The sequence below is a fragment of the Terrapene carolina genome, unplaced genomic scaffold (genome assembly GCF_002925995.2).
Source record: "Terrapene carolina triunguis isolate 2854851 unplaced genomic scaffold, T_m_triunguis-2.0 Scaffold62, whole genome shotgun sequence".
Classification (NCBI taxonomy): domain Eukaryota; kingdom Metazoa; phylum Chordata; order Testudines; family Emydidae; genus Terrapene; species Terrapene triunguis.
The window spans coordinates 31,457,661-31,483,275 of NW_020664413.1; the positions used below are offsets into that span (position 1 = coordinate 31,457,661).

The 25,615-nt window shown below is 44.1% G+C and overlaps 1 protein-coding gene across 2 annotated transcripts in view; it reads left to right on the plus strand.

The window, feature by feature from the left end:
• Positions 1 to 25,615, plus strand: part of SLC4A10 (solute carrier family 4 member 10) — a 187,133-nt gene that overhangs the window by 56,840 nt on the left and 104,678 nt on the right. For both annotated transcript variants that reach the window (XM_026647498.1, XM_026647499.1), the window contains exon 4: positions 20,819 to 20,957. In XM_026647498.1, coding sequence (XP_026503283.1) covers positions 20,819 to 20,957 — 139 coding nt within the window. The remainder of the gene's footprint in view (positions 1 to 20,818; positions 20,958 to 25,615) is intronic.

A 25,615-nucleotide genomic window follows, 5' to 3' on the forward strand; every position in this document is an offset into this window, starting at 1 on the left:
TTTCTTAGAGGTTTTTTAAGGTCAGGCTTGACAAAGCCCTAGCTGGGATGATTTAGTTGGGGATTAGGTCCTGCTTTGAGCAGAGGGTTGGACTAGATGACCTTCTGAGGTTTCTTCCAACCCTGATATTCTATGATTCTAAATAAATCAAAGAATGGAAGAGGATAATTTTCAGTCTGTAATGAATTACAACACAAAAGAATATATTTTCATGCAGCCTATTTGTTAAAAAAATATCATTGTGCTTCACAGACAATTAAAACCTATATATGAAATTGCAAGAAAACGATGTACTATTGGTTACAGCATGAGTGGGGGAGAAGGGGAAGCTTCAGATTCAGAAGTTTGAAACTTAGCCTATATTTATATATTTTTTCATTAAGTTCCTAACTTTTATTAAGTTTTGACAAAAAGTAATACCATACATGTAGAGAAGATTTCTATGTGAGAAATTAATAGACATATGCTAAATACATTCATCATGTGCCTATGCAATTAATCACGTGCCTATGACCGCATCATCTGCCAAAAATCTATCCTACAAATCCAAGGGTTCCCAAACTTTTTCCCTGCGTGTCCACATTTTGAGACCTACTGTTTCCTGTGACCTCAACAAAGCAACATAGTGACCGAGGAAGCCAAGGAATTTACACATTAAGTATGTTACTCTGTAGTGTGATGTGCGCTTGTGCATTGTGACACAGCTTCTCAAAGCCTAGCGATGCGGTAGAAACTGCACATCTAATCTTTTATGTGACATCAACATAGATTGATACCGAGACATGATGGATGCAAATGCACTGAATCCAGCTTCACACAAATACAAATGGAACCCCGAGTTTCAAGGCATGTTTTGAGAGTGCAGGATAACAATGAACCAGGACTCTGGGAGAGAAAGTTGGGCATATATTTCTGTCAAGAATCAATTTCAGGAATTTCACTGAGCTGTTCGGTGTCAGCTGTTGGCAAATCCATAGCATCAGGCTTGCACTGAAAGGAGTTTTCACCCCATCCTGCTTTGCCACCTCCAAGTTGGGGAAAAGGGATGCAAACTGTTCCTCTAGCCAGCTGAGATGCTCAGCTATCACCTTTATGGGAGGCTGGATAATTTTATTGTCAGCCAGGAACTTGCAAAGCTATGGGAAGGATTCATAGACTTTAAAGTCAAAGGGACCATCGTGATCATCTAGTCTGACCTCCTGCACATTGCACATTCGTAGTTTGTCCTCAATGGATTATTCTTCCAGAGAACAATTATCTTCATGAATCCTGTGATTTGATCACTCAGGTGAAGGATATGGGTGTACTTTCCTTGCAGACCTGAATTCTGTTCATTCCGTTTCCCAAAAACATCTGTGACAGAGGCAAGAAGGCACATCCTCCTTTGATCACATAGAAAACCAGCAAATTCACTCTTTTTGCAGTCCATTGCATAGGCATGCAGCTCAGCTCTCAGTTCAAATAATAGTCCCAGTATTTTTCCTCTTGAGAGCCAATGAGCTTCAGTGTCGAAGAACAATACATCATGATCTCACAGTTTTGCAAACAGACTTGGGCAAAGAGGCCGAATCTCAATGTAGTTCACAATAGAAGAGACCTGCTGTAAAAATTCTCCTAGCTCTGGACCCAGTGCTTTAGATGCCAGTTGTTCTCTATGATTCATGAAGTGAGTCCACACAGTAGATGGAGCAACTTTCTTTATCAAGGTATGCCGACCTGCTTTGTGGCCTGCCGTAGATGGAGCTCCATCGTGCAAAAGCCCACCATGCAATCACCTGGTAGATTTTTGTCTTGCATGTAGTGCATCGAACATTTCTTGTGCCATATTGTGTCTAGGAAGAGGGAGACAGAACAGAATGTCTTAGAGAATTGCGCCTTCCCATGTGAAATTAACAAAAGTCAAGAAAGGTGCATCACAACCCCCAATGCTCATATCCACTTGAAGAGCAAAAGCATCTGTGTTTTTCAGATGCTCCACTAGTGTGTTTTTCTGATCTGCTGCTGTGACACATAGCAGGCGTTGTGGCCTTTCTTCATTCTTGACCAAAACACTAATAAAGCATAACCAAAGAAAGCCTTGTCATATTTGTGAGCATGTTTCCTGGAGTCTTGTTTTTCGTTCATAACTGCATCACTAGACTCACTGCTGGAGGTTAAAGATGATACTTTGTGTAAAAATGATTCCATGGTGCAAGGTCGTGCTGTGTGGAGGCTGCCATTTTGTAGATCAAAATGGTGGCCTCCTGGTGTGGGGTTTGTGGAGCAGGTCCAAACAGGTTCAGGGGCAGATGGCATCATCTGCCAGGGTGAATGTGGTATGTTGGACCTGTGACCCCATCTGTTGAAATGGGGTCGTAAACCACAGTTTGGGAACCTGTGCACTAAGCTATTGCCACAAGACTTGTTTTAAGTCTTTTGAGCAGTTTTTTTTTAGAAGCTGCATTTTAAAAAAATCAATCTGACACAAAAACATTTCTTTCTTCTCCTACTAAATGTGGAATCTTCCCCACAAATTACCCTTCCCAAAGCCCAGGCCAGACAAGATTCATGCTTGGGTCAGAGATAGCTTTCCCATATGTAAAAATGCCACTTTAAAGTCCAATATTTCATTTCCCTGAAGGGCTAAAAACCCAGGACATTAGGATTAGTTTCCTAGGCTAGCAATGGGTTCCAAAACTCTCTTCTAGCCCTGGAAGATGCTGAGATATCTGACTTTAAAGTGGTCCTGTTTTTAACTCTAGAAAAGCATTTTAAGTAGTTTTTAAGTAATTTTGCCTTTCTTCTGAACCTGTTAGAACTGGACTTTTGGGTTGGATTGTCAATGGTTTTTAGGTGCCTAATGATGCAGGTAGGCACTTAGTGGATTTTCAAAAGCCTCTCAGTGCCTAACCTACTAATGCACTTTCAACCCCTCCTCTCCACCCCCACTAGACTCCTATCCGTCTCTTTAGGCAGCTTTGAAAATCTGGCCTTGGGTACTTAAAGCACCTGGGGCTATACAGGGAACGATATAAGAAATAGTCCCAGTACTAATACATTTTCTCCGTAACACATCTGTCATGTATCATAAGAGTCTTTTTGGTGTTAATTTGGGATGATCTGTATAACTCATTCTTTACTTCACCACTCATGAGTAATGTGACCATCAAAAACTCATGCTGATGAAACCACCTCCCACCCTAGGTACATGTGTGTGCTAATATTTCCAAAAATTAAAATAAAAACACAGCTGAGTTGCATGAAATATTCTCCAGATCCAAAATTCATCAGCAACTCTTCACGAATACGAATGAGTGAGTGCTGACGCAACAATACCAACTGGCAGCACAAAGAATATTAAGAAGGATTGCGTAGTTAGAATAGGCAAAGATCACTTTGGGGCTTCACTGTGGCAGATAATCCCCTGTGTTGTAGAGGGTGCAGTCATGCCACCACAGCAGGAATTTCAGGAGGCACAGTGTCTCCCAGAGCAACTAGGGATGCTCTGCTTATTGGTGTGGAGGGAGGTTGGGACTATTGTTGAGCCACTCTAACGAATATGATTAGTGCTGCAGAGCCCTTGGGCTCCAGGACCACAATGTCACAATGGTGCCCAAGTGAGGTGCAAGGGGAGGAGAACACTCCAATGCCCTTTCCCTCTTCTGCGTGTGTATTCAGTCACTGGGCACATTCTGGCCCATAAGAGCAAACCTGCAATTTAGGGGGCAATTTCACCTAGGCTCTCCTAACTTCTGGCTCATTCTGAATTAAATAGGCACCGAGAGATGGTCAGCGCCCTGGCCCAGACCAGTTTTCTTTAAAAACATCCCTTCTTAACAGACGGGGGGAGGGGGGAGCTGTATTCTGTGGAAAGGAAGGAAAGGGAGTGTTCAATTAGCAGGTGCAAGAAGAAATCTAGAAAAATAGGTTTTGTGAGACTGAATGATAAAGCACAGTGATCTGAAGTATGTCAGAAAAATAAATGAGGACTTTTGTCATGAGAACAAATTAGCAAATGTTTTGAAGCCATCTGGTATGAAAGGAGGAATTATTAAAGTCTAAGAAGCAAAAGGTGAATGATAGAGACATTGGAACAAATGAAGGTCTGAACTACTCAGAGACAAGCAGAACACTTCAATCTGCTCAACAACTAACCAAACACAAGACAAGGCAGCATTATTCTAATCTGAATATGCAAGTATAATTTATGTATTTCTTTTCAGCGGTGAAGCTGATTACTCACCCTAAAGAAATTCTATTAACACATATATTCATCTTAGCATACATACAAAATATTTATCTTTTGTGTAAGCTCTATGGCTAGAAGTGAACAAGCTCTCTACCCCCTGTATTGGGGGAAAAGTGAAAAGGGCTCCTGTAGAGCAGTGGTTTTCAAAAAAAAATTTCTGGGTTGCGACCCGAACTTTGAAAAACACTGCTGTAGAGAACACTGTTGCATGAGCAGAAGGACAGCAGACTCAGTGTCTTTAAACTGAGAACTACAGTGACCACCTACTCAGAAATCCTTCACTTTATTAAGAACATAAGAACGGCCATACTGGGTCAGACCAATGGTCCATCTACCCAAGTATCCTGTCTTCTGACAGTGGTCAATGCCAGGTACCCCAGAGGGAATGATAATCATCAAGTGACCTGTCGCCCATTCCCAGCTTCTGGCAATATTATATTTTCCCTGGTAACTGGATCTGTGCGCCGCAATCTTTTCTCCCCCTCCTGTGCTCAGACAGCTTTTCCAATTTGGAATTCTCTAGCTATGCATAAGGATTCTGGCTATGCATAAGGATTTAAATATTGATCTTTATTTTTCCATTTGTAAAATTTACTTTTCATATATCCCTAGGCAGCCACAGAAAACATAATACACGTTAATTAAGAGAGACAAGGTGAGTGAGGTAATATCTTTTATTGGACCAACTGCTGTTGGTGGGAGGGACAAACTTTCGAGCTTCACAGAGCGCCTCTTCAAGTTGTCTTCTGTGAATTGAAAGCTTGTCCCTTCCCCAATAGAAGTAGATCCAGTAAAAGATATTACCTCCCCCATCTTGTCTCTCTCATCTCCTGGGACCAACTCGGCTACAACAACACTGAAATATCAGAAACGGACCCATTATCAATTAAGACTCACTCATAATCTAAATAAATAATATTCCTACTCCCTTGCAACAACAAACAACCTCCCCCCAAACCCTTAACCCTCTTCAAACTGGCCCTCAGGTCAAAACCAACACATTAAAGGGTGCGCAGAAACAAACTGGAAGCCATTGCAAACTACAGAGAACAGGCATCAGATGTTCATTGCAAGAAGCACTGCTAAGCTAGCCCACAGCTGCAGTCCAAAGGGCCGTAAATGTGAAAACAAATAGCTTTTTTGATGCCATGGAGAAAAGGGAACCAGTCGAGGGATGTTGAGAGGCACAAAAGAATCAAAGCAACGAGCTAGGAAAAAGATCTCTTCAGCAGTATTTTGAATGGTATGAGCGGAGTAAGGTGGGATTCATCAAGGGGAGAGATCTCCTGAAAAAGAGGAAGATGCACAAAAAAAATATGATTTATTAGTTTTTAAATCTCATTATTTCTAAATGAATCTCATAATTTTATGAAAGTTTGGAGTTGGCATGTGTTATACGCCCAGACCATGGACTCTTAAAACTGGAGAGTTGTATTAAACTTAGGATCCAAAAAAATCCCAACAACCACAAACACAACTTGCACGAGCCCCACTGTTGGAGAGATTTTCAGGAAAAACACCGTGCTGTACTGAGACCACACTTGTTCACCACAGCTGTGTTGTCTTTGACCTCTTCAGCACAGCTCCAATCCTTAAAGGGACCTGATTCCGGGGAATATAGCCTGACATTCTACCCAATTCTTAAACACAAATTTCACATTAAAATAGTCTTACAAACATATTTTAACGTATCTGTGCTACACTCCCCCTTCACAAATGTAATGTCATCCTGATATTTCTGCTAACAAAATATATAATTCAGTTCATCCATCTGACTTATTCTTAGTAGTTCATGAGTTCCACAAACTCATAAGAGTGATTCTCAAGTATGCCTTTGTCTCTTTTCTTTTTCTATAAGTACTGGTACCAATGGTGGAAACTCAGAAATCTTTCTTCAGTTTATTTCATCAATCAAGCAGTAATTTTCTATGGTAATTATTGTTCCACTATCTGACAGACTAGCCAGTCCTGAACAATTAAACAATTAAACATTCATATGTTATGCGGTGGCGCTGGAACATTTTTAATAGTGGGGGTGCTAAAAGTCACCTTACCCCTTACCCCTGTCCACCCCCCGCCCCAGAGCTGAGGCTGGGACCCTGGGCATGCGGGGCTGGCAGCCGGGAGCCTGGGGCTGCTGCAGCACCCCCCGTGCCCCTAGTTCCCATGCCTATGATGTTATGAAATAACAGTTCCTGTATGAGATCAATGCTGTAACCATGTAATTCAAAGTCACTGAGCATATGGCAAGCTATTTAGAAAACAAAAATCTACTAAATAAAACATATTAACTTATTCCAAACTATAAAACACTTGATTGAGAACAGTAGCCATACCATAATAAATCAATATCACTTCATTTGCCAATATTACCTCAATTCTGGATACAATACACGATAAGAAATAGGCACTTGTTATACCTTGTGACAAATGCGATGACATCCCCATGGCGCATTCACCTTGCTCAGCAGTGGGATTTAGGCACTGACAATAAGTGTGTCTAAACATTCATATGTTACTGTCTTTTGGGCTCTTTTTTCTCTAGTAGGATGACTTCAAATGTCTGGCTTGTTTGGTGATTTGGTCCACTTGTGCTCTACTGTTTTCCAGTTCCATGATTCCATTTTGGCATTTATGTATTTTAACAGCTGGTACGAATGTTATAGCAGTTTAATCAGCAGTTTCCCAGTTTCTCTGTCTTCCTCTGTGGTGCTTTAAAGAACAGTGTTCTATGCAAAGGTAAGAAGTCACTGGGGAGTAAAAGACTGCCATAAAAGACTGCTTAAGACATCCTTTTTCTCTCTTCTGCTTTTACTTCATAGACTGGACTATCCTTTCAAGTACTACAAGGATTTTAACTTAATTTGCCTGGTCCCGCTCTCTTAGAAAGATTCCTAACAAGTACTTTATCTCCTGGTCAGAGGACAGCACCATTCACTTTCCAATTACAGTGATTCTTTCTATGATCATCAGATTTTTTAGATGATTTTTGATGCCACTTCATAAGCTTCTTTCATGCGATATTTGCATTTTTCAACATAATCTTTATGGTTTCCAGGTGCAGATTCAGAGTTTGTACATAAAGTAAATACAATGTCAATGGGCAAACATGGTGATGTTCCATATAAGAAGTAGAAGGATGAGAATCCTGTAGCATCATTTTGTGTACAGATATAGGCATAGATTACTTTTTTAAGAGGGTCTTTCCAGTTTGACTTTTGGTCTTCTGGCAAGGATCTCAACATAGCCAGCAGAATTCAGTTCAGCTTTTCTACTTACCCATTGCCTTGTGGGTGGTATGGAGTTGTGTGAGATGTTTCAGTTTTTCACTAGTGCTGTAACCTGAATAAATTATTTTCTAACCCCTCACTTTGGTCTCTGGGAAACCAAATTTAAAACCAAAATAACTGAAGACCTTGTCTGCTAAAGTCTTGCCTGACTTGTTACTGGTAGAGTAGGCTTGGACAAACCTAGTGAAGCGATCCACTATGAATAAAATGTATTCATATCCTTTTTAGTTGCAAGAAATCTATTGATAAAGCTCAAGTGGTTTTGCTCTAACTAAGGCCTGGTCTACACTAGGCTTTTATGTCGAATTTAGCGCCGTTATATCGAATTAACCCTGCACCCGTCCACACCAGGAAGCCATTTAGTTCGACATAGAGCTCTCTTTAAATCGATTTCTGTAATCCTCCCCAACGAGAGGAGTAGCGCTAAATTCGAAATGGCCATATCGAATTAGGCTAGGTGTGGATGGAAATCGACGCTAATAGCTCCGGGAGCTATCCCACAGTGCACCACTCTGTTGACGCTCTGGACAGCAGTCCGAGCTCGGATGCTCTGACCAGCCACACCCCGGGAAAATTTGAATTCCTTTTCCTGTCTGGGCAGTTTGAAGCGCAGTTTCTGTTTGGACACCGTGGCGAGCTCAGCAGCAGTGGCAGCAGTGGCAACGATGCAGAGCTCTCCAGCAGAGATGGCCGTGCAATCCAATAGAAAGAGGGCCCCAGCATGGACGGATCGGGAAGTCTTGGATCTCATCGCTGTGTGGGGAGATGAGTCCGTGCTTTCCGAGCTGCGCTCCAAAAGACGGAATGCAAAGACCTATGAGAAGATCTCTAAAGCCATGGCAGAGAGAGGCTACAGCCGGGATGCAACGCAGTGCCGCGTGAAAATCAAGGAGCTGAGACAAGGCTACCAGAAGACCAAAGAGGCAAACGGACGCTCCGGATCCCAGCCCCACACATCCCGTTTCTACGAGGCACTGCATTCCATCCTAGGTGCGGCCGCCACCACTACCCCACCCCTGACCGTGGACTCTGAGGATGGGGTATTGTCCGCGGCCGGTTCCTCCGACATGTTAGCGGACGGGGAAGATGAAGAAGGAGATGAGGAGGACGAGGCAGTCGACAGCGCTGGCACCGCTGATTTCCCCGACAGCCAGGAGCTCTTCATCACCCTGACAGAGATCCCCTACCAACCGTCCCCCGCCGTTACCCCAGACACAGATTCAGGGGAAGGATCAAGCAGTAAGTGTTTTAAATATCTAAACATTTATTTACAACAAAACAGGAAGATTTAAAATATTAACAGTAGCTAAAGTGCTTTCAAACATGTAAACAGGAAAGTCAAACAAAAGGGGAATCTGTGCAAAGTGTATCATGATTAGTCTGTCTTTGGGCGCCTCAATATGTAGTCCGAACCATTTTCAAAAAATTTCACAATGTCCGCTTCATGATTATAGTGCCCAAAACCCTGCAGTCATTTGTCCCTCCAAGGGCACCTAAGCCAAGAACTGGTCAATGTAACCGGGGATAGAGGCGAGATCCTCCGGGGAGAACTCCTCATACGCCTCCTGCAGGTGTTTTTCCAGCCTCATGAGCAGGTTCCTGGGCAGGGAGAGCTTATTAGGCCCCCCGTGGTAGGACACGTTTCCCTGCCACAACGCCAGCAGGTACTCCGGGATCATGGCCTTGCAGAGCATTGCAGCAAATGGACCCGGTTTCTGCAGGCTGTCCCGGAGCATCTTCTCCTTCTGGCTCTCCGAGACCTTCAGGAGGGTGATGTCTGGCATGACTCCCTGCTGTGAATTAGGTAGGGGAAAGTTAGTATTGGGACTGCTTGCCCGTCCCTTTACAGAACTGCAACCGCCGGTTTACAGCCACGCGGTTTACAGCCGCGAGGGGGTGGGACAGGGCCAGAGTTCATGCTTGCAGGATTGCTGCCAGCAGAGACTCGCATTGCTTTCTATGTGAAAGGAGGCCAGTGCCACTCTTAAAGTTTTAAGCGGCCACAAGTCTACGGCTTACCATGTTTGCCAGCTAGACAAAGTCCGGTGTCCAGCCCTGCTCCTCAGCTCGCCACAGCAAGACCGCAGGCACTGTAGGCGAGGGCCGAAAATTCGACCTTGTCCTCAGTGCGCGTGTGATAGGTGCTCTGCATGGTCTTGTTCACAGAGAAAGACTATGTTCTCTGTTCACAGATACATTGCTCTGTCTCAGGAATTCACTCCCTTTTTCCAATTCCCACAGCCACATCTGCCCAGAGGCTAGCGCACATTAGGAGGAGGAAGAAGAGGACACGGGAAGACATGTTTGCTGAACTAATGGCATGCTCCCGAGCACAGGCAGCCCAGCAGACACAGTGGAGGGAGAACTTGTCCCAAATGCACCGGGCAAACATTGAACGGGAGGAGAGGTGGCGACAGGAGGACAGGCAGGCTACTCAAACGCTGCTTGGACTAATGAGGGAGCAAACGGACACGCTCCGCCGCCTTGTGGATGTTCTGCAGGACCGGAGGCAGGAGGAGAGAGCCCCGCTGCAGTCTCTCTGTAACTGCCCTGCCCCGCCACCAAGTCCCATACCCCCCTCACCCAAAGTCCAAACACGGAGGGGTGGAAGGGGCCGTGAAAAATTTCACTCCACCCCTGCGGACTGCTCTACCACTAGAAGGCTCTCATTCCCCAAAATTTGAAAAGTCCTTTCCTACCCGCCTCACACAAGACCCCGTCCAAGTTTCACCCCCCCGTTCCATGTGCGGTTGTTAATAAAGAATACGTTTCTGTTCATTTCTGTTTCCATCCTCTTCTTTTGGAGGGGAGTCTGTCTGAAGGGGGGGGGAAGGGGCTTGGTCATTGGACAGGACAGTCACCTTTAGCAGGGGGCAGGTGCAGCAGCAGGGCACATATACAGTGCAGTGACTAGTTATCCTGGTCAGTCTGGGAGGTGGTTTTCATGTTCTGTGTGGTGGGGGGGGTGGTGTTGCTCTGTGACTTGGTGGCGGGGGAGGGCAGTTACAGATCTTATGCAGCGGTCCTTACCCTGGATCACAGAGCCGCGCAGCAGGGGATCTGTAACCCTCCTCCCCCTGCAAGACAGTCACATAGCCGACACATACACGCAGTCCCGGCCAGGAGGGCTGGCAGGCTCCGTTGAAACAACCAGTCCACCACCGCGGAGCCTGTCATTCCTGGAGTTTAGAAGCATAATTTGCATCACAACCCTAAACCCGCCCCCCGCCACAGTCTGCGTCCCAGGTTTAAAACATTCCCGCGAAAACAGTAAGAAAGACAACGGTGTCCATTAACAAAACAGAACAGATTTTATTTTTTGGGAAGGGGGTGAAGGGGGTATGTAATTGGAGAGGATAGTCGACAGCAACTGGGTAAAGAAACGGGGGCAAGTTCTGCTTCTGTGTCCACAAACTTAAAAGTCACTGGGTACCCTGCTCAGCCTTGAAACTGGCTTTCAAAGCCTCCCGGATGCACAGCGCGTCCCGCTGGGCTCTTCTAATCGCCCGGCTGTCTGGCTGGGCGTAATCAGCAGCCAGGCTATTTGCCTCAACCTCCCACCCCGCCATAAAGGTCTCCCCCTTGCTCTCACACAGATTGTGGAGCACACAGCAAGCTGCAATAACGATGGGGATATTGGTTTCGCTGAGATCACAGCGAGTGAGTAAGCTTCTCCATCTCCCCTTGAGACGGCCAAAAGCACACTCCACCACCATTCTGCACTTGCTCAGCCGGTAGTTGAAGAGTTCTTTTTCAGTGTCCAGGGCGCCAGTATAGGGCTTCATGAGCCAGGGCATTAGCGGGTAGGCTGGGTCCCCGAGGATCACTGTAGGCATCTCCACATCCCCAACAGTTATCTTGTGGTCCGGGAAGTAAATACCTTCCTGCAGCCGTCTAAACAGACCAGAGTTCCTGAACACGCGAGCGTCATGAACCTTGCCCGGCCATCCGACTTAGATGTTTGTAAACCGTCCCCGATGGTCCACCAGTGCTTGCAGCACCATTGAAAAGTAGCCCTTTCTATTGATGTACTGGCTGGCCTGGTGGCCCGGTCCCAGGATAGGGATGTGAGTCCCATCTATAGCCCCACCGCAGTTTGGGAATCCCATCGCAGCGAAGCCATCTATGATGGCCTGCGCGTTTCCCAGGGTCACTACCTTTGACAGCAGTACCTTGACGATTGCCTTGGCTACTTGCATGACAACAACCCCCACGGTAAATTTGCCCACGCCAAAGTGGTTCGCGACTGACCGGTAGCTGTCCGGCGTTGCAAGCTTCCAGAGGGCTATGGCCACTCGCTTCTGGACAGTCAGGGCTGCTCGCATGCGGGTGTCCTTGCGCTTCAGGGCAGGGGACAGCAAGTCACAAAGTTCCAGGAAAGTCCCCTTCCGCATGCGAAAGTTTCGCAGCCACTGGGATTCGTCCCAGACCTGAAGCACTATGCGGTCCCACCAGTCCGTGCTTGTTTCCCGGGCCCAGAATCGCCGTTCAACAAAATCCACATGCCCCATTGCCACCGTGATGTCCTGGGCGCTGGGGCTCGTGGTTTCTGACAGCTCTGTGCTACTCTCCGACTTCAGGCCCTCACGGCGGTGCCGTAGCCTCCTCGCCTGATTTCTCTGCATCTGCCTCAGGGAAAGGTGTATGATAAGCTGCGAGGTGTTGAGAACGGCCACAACTGCAGCGATGGTCGCAGCGGGATCCATGATCGCAGTGCTGTGGCGTCCGCGCTGTCACTGATCAAAAAGTGCGCGAACTGATTTCCCGCCGGCGCTTTCAGGGAGGGAGGCAGGGCGGTAGTGACTGACGGATGACGACAGTTATCCGACAGTTACCCAAAAGCACCCTCGCCACATTTTTTTACCCAGAAGGCATTGGGGGCTCGACCCAGAATTCCAATGGGCAGCGGGGACTGCGGGAACTGTGGGATAGCTGCCCACAGTGCACTGCTTCCAATGTCGACGCTTTCCCTGGTAGTGTGGACTGACAAAGTCGAATTACTGTCCTTAGTGTAGACACACACGTTCGACTTTCTAATATCGATTGCACATATTCGATTTAACTAAAATCAAACTACTCTCGTAGTGTAGACATACCCTAAGTGAAGTTCTGGTAGGTTGGTGATATTTCTTTTGCTTGTTACATGTACAGACTCTAGTCTCTTAGGGCTTGTCTTCGCTGCAGTGTTAGCTTGAGTTGTCTCCACTGGACTTTACTTCTCTTGAGCAGGCCTGTGGAAAGAAATTTGGGGCCCAAGTACATCATGTTTGCTAGGACCCCACCCCCTCCTATTTCATCCCCAGTATACGCAGAGTTTCACTGCAGTGGGGTTCAATCAGGGATGGTTTAGACAGTATTTGGTCCTGCCATGTGGGCAGGGGACTGGACTCGATGACCTCTCGAGGTCCCTTCCAGTCCTAGAATCTATGAATCCATGAATAAACAGGCTTCTAAGACAGAAGCTTTCACAAAAACATATTTATGAAATAATCTGTTGTAAAAAGGTAATAATGTGTGGCGTATTTGTCAGTTCCACCTGGTTAGGAAAAGTTTGTGACTAGGTACAAGATTTCAGACTATACAAAACATCATATCTTTGCTTGCAGTCATTTTTTTTAATGGAGATCTCAGTACTTTATTTGCACAAGTATCAGAGGGGTAGCCGTGTTAGTCTGAATCTGTAAAAAGCAACAGAGGGTCCTGTGGCACCTTTAAGACTAACAGAAGTATTGGGAGCATAAGCTTTCGTGGGTAAGAACCTCACTTCAGACTTGCATCTGAAGAAGTGAGGTTCTTACCCATGAAAGCTTATGCTCCCAATACTTCTGTTAGTCTTAAAGGTGCCACAGGACCCTCTGTTGCTTTTTATTTGCACAGACATTTTTGGGGACCCTGATACAATTTCTCCCCCTTGCCCCTTTATTGCCAACCCTGCTCTTTAATTAACTTTGCTGGGTTGAGAGTGATCACACTGCAAAACAACACTCAAGCTGAACAGAGTGATTGTATTACCAGCCTGTGCTGGTCCCCACTGCATTACTAGTTCAAGCATCAGCAGCACTTGAACTTCAATCCAGACCACCCAACAGGCCAACTAGGTCAAGGTTAAAGCACCATTTACCTCGAGCTAGAGATTTCTGTGTGTGAATGGGTGTTGGGTTAGGAGCAACACTCAAGTTGTACCTTGAGCTAACACTGCTGTGAAGACTAACCCATAATGTTCAATGTCCCTCTTTATCTGCGGCCAATACAATGGATCTCTTACATGTAGCATTCACAAGTAAAAATGTATTCGTGAAAGGATTTGAATATGAATTTTTTGTTTCGGAACTGGGTGGAACAACAGGGTTATTTTTCTATGCCCCTGTCCCTTTAAGGATTGGAGCTCTGCTGAAGAGATCACAGGGGACACAGTTGTCATGAGCAGGAGGTGGTCCCAGTAGAGTGTGATGTGCTCCTGAAAGGCGTTAAAATAGTGGGCTTTGTGCAAGCTGGGTTTGGTTTGGTTTGGCTTATTCTAAGTTTAATACACCTCTCCAGTTTTAAGAGCCCCCAGAAGGTAATGCACCTCTCCAGTTTTAAGAGCCCCCAGAAAAGCTTCCAGAAGGTAATGCAAACAGAAAAGTGATTTTGCAAAAAGAAAGTTCCCTCTGTTAATATGGGGGAAAGACAACAAGGGATAGAAGTGAGAGTGACCAAGGGGCACAGCTGAATATTTTCAGTAGCTGATCCCCAGTGAGAAATATTAGCAGGAAAGATAAAGATTCCAAGGCCAGAAGGGTCCACTGTGCTTTCCCCTGCTTTCTGCCTTGATTTCTGGGCTGGGTTAGGCAGTTAGCACACACAGCCCTGCCTAGCAGGCAGGGCAGTCGTGCTGCCTCAGGAGGGACCCTGGGAGAAATTGTGGGCTTTCAGATTGCTTCCACCAGTGAATCATCCCTGATCTATGAGCTAATGCGAAGGGTGAAAGGTCATGACCCTGCCCCCTCCCACGTCCGTTCAAGCAATTTGCTCTCTGAAGTGAGGATGGAGCAGTCTTTATTCACAGGAACTGTTACTGTGAGTGGCTCTTCTGTGGTGCATGCAAGAGGAAGCCCCTTACGAGACTCCATTTCCCTATTTGCCATTGCAAGGGATGGTCACAATACAGTCCAGTGTATTTAGCTGCCTGCTTGCCATGAGCGCTGTGTCAGTGAGCAACTTCCCTGTTGGCCTCTGCAAGCTGGGTTATGCAGCGGTCCAGGCCTATCAATCATATCCTTTTGACTTGTCCACCCATGGTGTCTGTAACTGGTTCCTGTTTTAGGGCCCAGTAGCAATTTCATAATGGGGCCATTCATAGTAGTGAACGCTAGGTCCATAGAAGTGTCTGCATCTTCAATCTGCAGTTTTCCATTCTGCACCACTGAGTCCCAACTTGGATTTACATCTTTGAAAGTTACTTACACATGTGGACTTAATTTACACCTTTTTTTGTACCTTCACTGCGCAGTTAGACTCTTCTGGATCATGCTCAGCACAGCTAAAGAGGTGGGAGGCAAACATTGGTTCTAAGCCTTTGTTCCCCTCCTGGATCCTGGGAGCAGCTGGGGGCCAGCACGCAGTAGAGTAGCTACAGGGCTGCTTTAACTTGTGCTGACTGGAATGGCCCATTGGTCAGGGACTAGTATTGTTCATTGTACTCTGGTTCATATCATCACATGGCCTTCCCATCCCAGAATCCCCCTCCCTGGTTCTAGCTGGTGTTCACTCTCTCCTTGGGGGTGAGCCAGCTGCTTGGGACAACCTTCAGAAGCCTCTTTTGGGTAGCTAAGATCACTTTACACTGCTCTGTGTACCTTACTCCATGTCTTTTCATGTTTGTGTATTAAGCGCATGCACACCTGTGGCAGTGATAATAATTTTAAAAATTGGCCCCATTATTCTTGCTCATTTTTCTAACTCGTGTTTTTTTTTAATTTACTTTTCCAAAATAATAAAATACACAGCAAAACAGAGTTTTTTGAAATTCTGACTGTGCTTACTTAAATGAGAGGTGAAACTGATCAAATTTAAAATTAAATCTGTTTTCCCAGCCTAGAAGAAATTTACAGTTTCCTGTCTCACAGGAGTCACACTTTGCACTAAGGATTGTGTTACCACAATTTGACCACATGGAAATGAAATTTATTTTCATGCTGTTTTTGAATCATGTATTATTTGTTTTTTCCCCCTTAAGTGTCATAAATACATTGGCATTTGTAGATTGTTGCTGCTTTTAATGAGAGTCAAATTCTTACTCACGTTAGTAATGTTAAGTCAGTTGTGTGAGTAGGGCTGACAGGTTTCATTTGTTGTTTTGCTCTTTTATACTGTTATGGTCTCTAGTTATCTCTCATTTTCTCTCTTTCAATTCTTTTCCTATTTGAAGATATTTGGGTAAAATATCTGTTTCAATTTTGTCTTCTACCTAAAATCACATCAAGTCAAACCACATGAATTTTCTAACTTCCAGCTCAGCTTTGTGTCTGAAAATCAAACTGCTCTTCATGCTTGGGATGTTATTATAAATCATCACCAACAATAAAGTATGAAGAGTCAGAACATAACAAGTAGTTTTGCTGATGTATTAATGAGGAAGACAAAACACAGTTTGTTCTGCCTCATCTGTATAGGTTCTTCACTGCTGTCAGTAAAATAGTCATGCGTGACTCAGAAGTCACAGTAGTAGCAAAACAAATACAGCAGTAAGGTTCCATTTTCACAACCTCTTTTATAATAACCACACTGTAAGGTATTGCTCTGATCTGCTGATTTCCTTCCTATGTTGAATACATGTATTTCTATATATATAATACTATCAGAAAGCCGGAGCTCTATGGTACAATACTGTTCATTATCACTTAACATAACTGTTGTGTAAGTCAGTTCTACTGCTGGTTTCATCAAGAGAACTGGATGTTCTTGGCACTGGATGTTCTGGGATTCTCCCACAGACCATCTCTCTTGAAAGCAGCTTGCTTTCCATGTTCTCTCACTCTAGTTACATAAAAACACACACTTATCTTTTGTCTCAAACAAATACTTGCACTGGAAGATTTAAGCCTCCCTGTTATATTTACTTTTATTCTCCAGTAGTATGTGTTAGCCATTGAACTCAGTTTTTTGCTTGCACTAGGCTGTAGTAGTGTAGCCCATAGGTTAAAAGTGGATTTGTCACTTTCTAAACTGTGGTCCATGGCATCCCAATACCTATAAATGCCAGAGAAGGTCAAAGCTGGTGAACTGTACATTTTTATGTACTGTACTAGTGAACTCAAACATAAACCAAAACCAAATTCTGCGTTCCTGTGTCAAGGAAGAGGCAAGTACCATTACAATTTTGTGGATTAATTTTAGAGTTTAATATTTACCTGCAAAGTAGGGATTGCTCACTGGGTCCTGTGATGTCAGTAGCACACCCACTGGCACAAACTTTGAGTGCCTCTTCTGGACTTTCCTGACTCCCTAAAGCTGTGTTTAGTAAAAGTGAAAATGGTCACAAATAAATACAGGTATAACACAATGCATTTGCTGAATAATGCAGCTGACAATTTCTGCTAACCAAAACACAGAGCTGCAAATAACTCAGAAGTACATTTGGCAGCAATTTTTGGATTCTACCATGTGCTAAACATAAGTCCTATGGAGGATTTTAATCACACTTTGTCTATATGGATTTCACAGAAGTGAGCTATTTTTAATGCTTCATTTCATTTGCTGTTCAGGACAGTACACTACAACACAAATGTGCAGTACAATATATGACAATTTACAGAAAATAAATTCTGCCTTCTTTATATTCATGGTTACAGTAGTGAAGGGAGTTTACCACATGCAGCAACAGTTTTCCACATGCAAAGGAAAAGAGTTAGCCAAGTGGCAGGGGTTAGAAGAGAGGAAAACTGCAAAGAGTACCTCACAGAGTTCCCCGCACATCATCTCCCCTTCCCCAGACAGCATTCAGACCCAGCCGACAAAGCCCCTGGATTCCCAGGGATTAGAAATAGGTCAGGCTCCTCATGCACATTTCCCCCCACTCTTTTGCTCCCTCACAGTGCAGCTCCGTTGGCTTAAAGGTTGGGACCATATCAGAGCTTCTCAAACTGGGGTGCCGGGGGTTTGGAATGTATTCTGTGTGGGGGGGGAGGGGTGAGAAGCTTTAGGGGGGAAAAAAAGTACTGCGCACATTCACAGCTGGATGACCATAGAGTAACGGCTGCTGATCGGGCGCCCAGCTCTGAAGACAGCGCCACTGCCACCCTTACTTCTGCACTGCTGCTGGTGATGGCGCTGCCTTCAGAGCTGGGCATCCGACCAGCAGCCACCATTCTCCACTCTGCCTTCAGAGCTGGCTGACAGAAAAGCAGCAGCTGCTGACCGGGCATCCAGAGTGGGGAGGGGAAGAGGCGTAAACTACTACAGACACAAAGAAGCGGGGCGCGATCAAATGAGTTTGAGAACCACTGGACTATATTATCTTCTCTAGGGAGTCTCTGTGGGACTGGTTAGAAAATGATGTATTAGTGGAGTTCCCCCTTCCCCTGGCCCAGCTTCCCATCAACCCACACTCAATGGAGTTGTAATGACTTGTGTGTTGCCTTCCTGCTTATTGCTTCCTGCTCCCTCTTCACGTTGGTTTCCTGCTTCCTAAACTCAGTGTTGTAGTTTGCATGCCTCTGTGTGTATACACATAGCACTGGGTGTGTGCAGTTATCCAGGGCCTGCTGTTACATACCTGCCATTTGGACTGTTATGATTTTTGTTCAGACTGTTGCTGACTTAACAGGTTTGTGGTAATTACATGTTTTGATTGACCACCTACTTGCATGTTATGCTTTGATTTCCTTATGATTTGAGATTCCTGTTCTGGGATGCATCAGAACATAACAGTGGGCATGCCCTCTCCTCCCAATAGGACTCACAGGGTTCCCAATTCTGGAGAGAGCCTTTCTCAAAGAGAGGAAGGGAGAGACTTAGGGTTGTCAACTGTCATATGACTTGCATCCAGCAGGGTTGCAAGGATTCCCCCACAGTTTACCTTCCTGGCTCCTGCGGGTTGTTAGGCAGAAGAATTGGGGGCAGCCAACCTGCCTCTCCTCTTCTGCTCTCTCTCTCTTCCACCTGAGGGTAGCCCACACGGAACAATTAAGAGGAGGCTGCTCCAGTGGCCTACCAGCAAGGGAGATGAGGAGGCACACAAAAGGTGTGATGGAGAATGGGAGTGTAAGGTGGGGACAGAGACTGGGACTGGAAAGATGGGCACAAGATCAGGGACATGTAGGGCAGGGTCAGAGGATGGCCAGTGATGCAGAATAGGAAGGCATGGGCTGAAAGAAGAAAGAGAAGAAGATAATGAGGAGCAGGAGCAGAATGGAGGAGGTTGCTCCAGATCTTGAAAGACCCCACAAAAAACAATTTTGCACCCTTCAGTTTACCCATCCCCTCCCCGCCTAGGGTCTCCCAGGCCCTGGCTCTCCCAGACTCTCCCTATCTTTCACCCTGACTTTCCTGAGCTGCCCCTTGCTCCCTCAACAGCTTCCACCAGCTTGTGAAGGCTTCCACCAGCTCCTGCCCCCCCACCCCCGCACCTGCTCACTCTGCTTGGGGAATTTATACCCTTAGGAAATGGCGACACGTTCTCACTGGTGAAAAATGTCACAAGTGTTGCTACTCTGTTTGGTAGCTTTGGCATTGGTGCCACAGAAGTGGGTATCTCTATAGCTGAATTCAGCCTACCACACCACTAGACTCCTTCAGCACCTCTGATCAGCACTTTGCTCTCTGTGCTCTTAGGTTAAGTGCCACCTTATCAGAAAGACTAAACTTACACAGGATGTGAGAGCAGACTGGGAGAGCTAGTGTTGCTTAACCCCAGAATAAAGTGGTAAAGTAACATTTCAGTCAGACTGTACCCCAGGCACAGCAAGGCAGGGGTGCTGGAACAATTTGTATAGTGGGGGTGCTGAGAGCCATTGAACCCCACTGCAAACCCTGCATATAATGGAAACCACTTCAAGCCAGGGGGTGTGGCAGCAACCCCAGCATCCCTAGTTCCAGCACCTATGCAGCAGCATGTCTGCTACTCCATTTCTCAGTTGACTAGCAGCATGGCTCCTACAGGCACATTCAAAGGATTCTTGGTTGTTCTTTCAGCTGTGAAGTACGTTGGCAAAAACAGTAACTATACATTTCTGGAGATATTGGATGTCATCCACAGTTGTATGATTTGAGATTTGGATTTTATTAAAAATAGGTTTTAAGATTGTTACAGCATTTGAACCAATACAACTGTAATATGCAAACAAGTGCACTATGACTTAAGTCAAGTGCACTATGACTGCCTGAGTTTTCTCTCATATTTCAAAGCACTAGTCATAAGTGAAGAGCAGTCTGTCTCTGAGACAATGTAGCTGCTGATTGGGCAGTGAGGAGAGGATCAGAGGGGAAAAGAAAGAAGGGACAAGATCGTGTAAAGGGAGGAGAGCAGGAAGAGAGGATAAGAAATGGGGAAGTCAAGAATAGATAGGAAAAAGAACTGTTGGAATGGCACCAATTATTCTTACTATTCTAGCCAGCCTGTCTGTCTGTCTCTCTCTCTATATATATTGTTTCTAACTATTTAGGCATGTCCAGAAGGACAATTTATGTCAGTGAATAATGAGAGATTTGAAATTCACGGAGGGTATTTTCTTTTGGGACCTATCAATATAAGTTTAATGGAAAAAATGAATGCAAATGTAGTACCCCAAATTTGTGAACTGAGTTAAATTTGTACATTAAAAATCAGGCCACAGTAGTTAGCTTGTCTGACACTTAGCGGTACCTGTGCTTTATTTTACCCTGTTAGGCTGGGTGAGACATCATTAAACCACATTTGTAAGTATCTGTATACTTCACATTGTGAAAAATGTGTTTGTCTGTTTTGGATATATTTATTTAATTTAGGTAATTTAGACTGAATAAACAGGTCTTAATAGTAAAGTGCTGTGTGCTCTACAGTTCATAGAGCATGAGTTAAAGCATGGCTGAACTGACAAGATGTGTGATTATTTTATGTATTACAATACTTGTTTGTGAAGGTTAATTATCTGGATAACAGACAGCTGAATAATCGCATGAAATTTCAGTCATTTGCTTACTGAAGGCATACAAATGACGGTTCCCACTAATGTAAAATCATTTTGCATTTAATCCTTGCTGAAAAAATGCACGTTAGTAATTCGGTCCAATCACAGTCTCTGTTGGCTGTTTTTTGATGATATTTGTGTTTCCTCCCCAGACACCCCATCACAAAGGGTACAGTTTATTCTTGGAACAGAGGATGATGATGAGGAACACATTCCTCATGACCTCTTTACTGAACTTGATGAGATTTGCTGCCGTGAAGGAGAGGACGCTGAATGGAGAGAGACAGCAAGGTAAGTATTTTTGTCAGTAACTGATGGTCACTGGAAGTGTGGTGAGACATTTCAAAGTTGTAGCAGGCCCAGGAACAGATTTTGGATACAAAGCTTAAACAAAAAAACAAAAAAACAAACAAAATTTAAATCCTTGTATAACTAGTATTGCCACAGTATCTGTCTTTCCTTAAAAGACCCAGATGTTTTCATTTGGATTTAACATATATAGGTCAGAATGAAAATTGAATGAAAGAACTGACAAACAAAACAAATATCTATTTGTGAACTGAGTTAAATTTGTACATTAAAAATCACAAATCTAAACAAAAAATATCTATTACTTATAGTAGTTAAGTAGACCCTTTTATTCATATTTTAGGCCATCATCTTTACATGTATTTTTAAACTTACACAACCGGGAACGTATCCTTGAGAAATCCATGAATTGGCCTCTTTATTAAAAGATCACAGGAAAGAGGGAATAACATTACCATAGCCAAATTAAACTTAAGATAAACTCAAATATTCACAGAGTCCAATCTTTAATGAGCAGATGCTCTGGAGACTTTGAATATTCAATGTTAGATCATTTCACTTCTGCAGAATTAAAATGTGGAAAGAATGCCTGCCCAGATTGTTTCTCTGCTGAAAGACATTAACATTGAATATCAATTACATAACTGCTTGTTTTTCTTCCTCAGGCTTCTCTAAGTGTGGGAGTCACTTACTATATACCTGGTTTCAGTGGGGCATTACATTTCCAACAAATCTGGATTTGGGGGCTTACCATTTTTCTCCTTGGAATCTCTGCACCCTCTTCCTTTAGACAACTGCCACTAATTTGTTTAGTGTTCATGGAAGGTGCCAGAGTGCCCAGAGATATCAGGGCAGATCTGTGGCTTCAATATGGCCCTGGTGGATCAAAGAGGCTGTAGATTTGGCTGAATTGACCAACTGAGGAGTCTATCTGTGGGGGGAATACCCAGATGGTGTTGTTCCCAGGGGCCAAGAGCGGTCAATAGTCCCTGTGACCTCACTGCAATTGTGTAAGCTCAGTGGGGCACAGAAAGACAGGTTCCTTATGCCCATCTCCTCCATTGTGTGTCCATGCAGGGGGCATCCACAATCTGTGCATATGCTTTTTTCAATGGACTCGAGTAGATTACACCACAAAATTGATGTTCTGTGAGTCCTAAAATATTCATATTCACAGTCAAAGAAAGAAAATATATTTTCTCTTTTTTTCAAAAGGCCTGGGGAATGATCTTCATTTTACTCATACTAATTAAAGATGGTTTATATCTTGAAGAAAAAAAAACAATTCTGTTCATAGTTACAGAATTTTTCAGCAGGGAAGTGAAATAAGAATGTCTTCTGGGAAGCATTACAGAAGTATGTTTCTTAGAAATTATTCTGATTTTTATGTAACATAAGCTTATAATCAAGACAGAATTCCAAATAAATAGCTGAAATAAAAGAAACATCCATTTAACTTGGTCTATCATATGTCTGTTTTAATTGTCCTCCTTCCTCCTCAAAGTAGATAAGAAAGCACATTTTGTATTGTACATACACACTAGTAAACTAATAAGTGTAATGAAGTGGAGTAGGTATTACATATTACTGAATACATCACTAATCCTGGAACAATAGGCTTTTAGAGTAAATCCTTGATCCAGCATTCAGTTCCAGTAAGTAGGCTTTGTTCTGGAGACAACCGTAGTTGTAGTAGTAACATTAATATATAGAGCACTTTTCATCAGCAGATCTCAAAGTGCTTTGCAAAGGAAGTCAGTATTGTCACCCGCATTTTACAGATTGGGAATCAGGGAGGAAGTGACTTGCCTACAGTCACCCAACAGGTCAGTGGCAGAGCCAGGAATAGAATCCGGTTCTGCCAAGTCCCAGTCCAGTGCTCTGTCCACGAGGACTCATTGCCTGGTAGGAGTCAGGAAGAGGAGGAATCCTTCCCTTCAAGTCAGGGAACGCCTCTTAGCCTCTTGCTGTATCTGCAGTGCTTGTGGTAGCTGTTGAAGCTCCTGCTCTCTCCCTGCTCATAGGGAATGACTAGTGGATTTGCATAGCGGCAAATTCTCCAACCCCTCTATTCCCTCCTCAGCTCACCCTCACCCCCCTGAGTACTGGGCATAGCTAAGCTTCAAAGAACACAGCTCCATGGCATGCAAAGGGCATAGGGTACGAATGATGTGAGGAGCCACAGGGAGGTGCTGGTTCCTCACCCTTGCAAAAGCAAAATTCCATTGGTTCCACTGTGATTAGGGACTTCTGTGGCTGTAGAGGTGTGTGTGTGTGTGTGTGTGTGTGTATTTCCCTTCGTAATATTGCCACAAAGGAATGGCATAAGAATGTCCAGTGTTTCTGATGGATTTTTGACTCTGGTGTTAAATGTAATCATTTTAGAATATCTTCTTTTATAAACATGACTGACTGTGTATTTATTGTTTGCATAGTACCATCAGCGTGCTAGGTACTTTACAGACCAGCTAACAGAGTTATTGTGTAATTGTCACAGAGTGTGGGGGAGTCAGGGCCCTGCACCCCCCACTTCCTGCGATTCACCATGGCTCTCAGCCAGCCAGTAAAACAGAAGGTTTGTTAAACGACGGGAACACAGCCCAAAACAGAGCTTGTAGGTGGGGGTTGGCCATTCTCTGTGCAGACACCATCACACTGGCCCTCTCGGGCTCTGCAACAATCACACACCCTTATCCCACCACCTAGATACTTAAGAAATGCATAGGGGAAACTGAGGCACACACACAGTATTCAGTGAAAACATTATGAACATTCCCACTTTGTCACAGTAATCAATTGCCAGAAAAGGAACACCAAGAGCCCAGTCCAGCTCCCATCAAACTCCATGACAGTTTCACTATTGACCTTAATGAGCACAGAACAAGGCACCAAATAGTTACATATACATTTTACCAAGAAGAGGTGTGGTGAATCTCTGGTGCAATATGTCTGGACCCTTCTACAATTCCATTTGATGGAGCTTGCATGCACAATCATTATTCTGGAACCTTTTATAAATGTTGTGTGCAAGCTGTGTAAGATTCATTGAGACATTTGCTGCTCAGTTAGTCAAAATGGTAGTAGCTATTGAAGAGGAGTGTGGGTAAGATTTGGCTGAAGCTCAATATCTCTGGGAAGAACAGATTTATCTAAACAGAGAGAAAGGATTTAGCAAGCTGCTGTGGAGGATTTAAAGTGGCGGAGGCTCAGTTGTGTTGTCTCAAAGGCAGATTCCAATCCTAATGAGGCCATCAAATCAATATTATTCATTCAGAACATTTTTTATGGTTAATAATGGTTTGGTATACTAACCATTTAACTATATTATTAAACATAAATAATTGGATTATTTCTTTTTTGCAACAGGCCACATGGCAACAATAATTATGCACTATTATTTAGAAATCAAACATATACAGGAATTAAAACGTCATAAAGTAATCAGAACATTTGTCAACATTTCGTGAAAGCAGGAATCTCCTATGTCAGCCCTAAAGTGATCCATTTTGCCCCTTTAATGATGATAAGGAGGAAGAAATGTGTCCTTTTGGTAAATGACATTCAATGTTACTAATAGAATAATTTGCACAGATGACCTGGCTGTACTATTGTGTACAGAATGCTTGATTTATATGTCCTATAAAAGTACTTAGTGCACTTGTAACCCACACACCTCCTGGATGTGGTGTTCTGTCCCCTCTGGTAGCACCAAGACCACTTAGAGATTAATGAGTCTGCTGTAGCCTTAGCTAATAGTTATACGGTTTTTAGCTCATGCAGTAGAGGCTCATGCGTTTAGCTCCAGAGGTCCCAGGTTTGATCCCGCCCACCGGGGTCTGTCGGCATTATAAGTGGGGGCTCGTCCAGGATATCAACTGGGAAGTCTCTGAAGCTCAGGACATGTTTCCTCAGCTAGGGGAAGCATGTAACCCACACACCTCCTAGATGTGGTGTTTTATCCCTTCTAGTGGCACCAAGACCACTTAGAGATTAATGAGTCTGCTACAGCGTTAGCTAAGGAGCATGTGGCTTTTAGCTCATGCAGTAGAGGCTCATGCACTAAGTTTCAAAGGTCCCAGGTTCAATCCTGCCTGCTGACGACCGGGGTCTGTCAGTGTTACACACACATTATAAAGAAACAAATCTGGAGATAGTAGTTAGACTTATAATACATACACAGTATGCAACAGCATGTTGCTCTGTCAGGATTGTATGTACTTGATTGATAAATGCTATTGAAGTTCAAGTCTATCGAACCAGCTTTTTGCATTGCTGAGTGGGACAGTGGTTTAGATTTCCCATGGTTGAACCTCAAAAGGTCACCCCAAATTTGAGTGCTTATCTGAGTCTTATTCAGATCTCTTTAGTCTGCCTATTTGTAGTTGAAATCTCAGGAGAACGTCCTGTCTCATGAAAGCACTTCTGCTCCTGGAACTGACCAGAATATAGTAAACCAGTGCGGTAAGAAGTTAACCAAAATTTTTAGATCTTCAGGAGAGGTTAAGCTTAATTTTTGATGAAAATTATGATCTCTGTTTTTATATTCAAATCAGTTTTCCCATCCATAGTTTTGAGAGATAGGTAGCTAACAGGTGCATTGGTTATGACATGAATGCCAACTGACAATCACTGATAGGGCA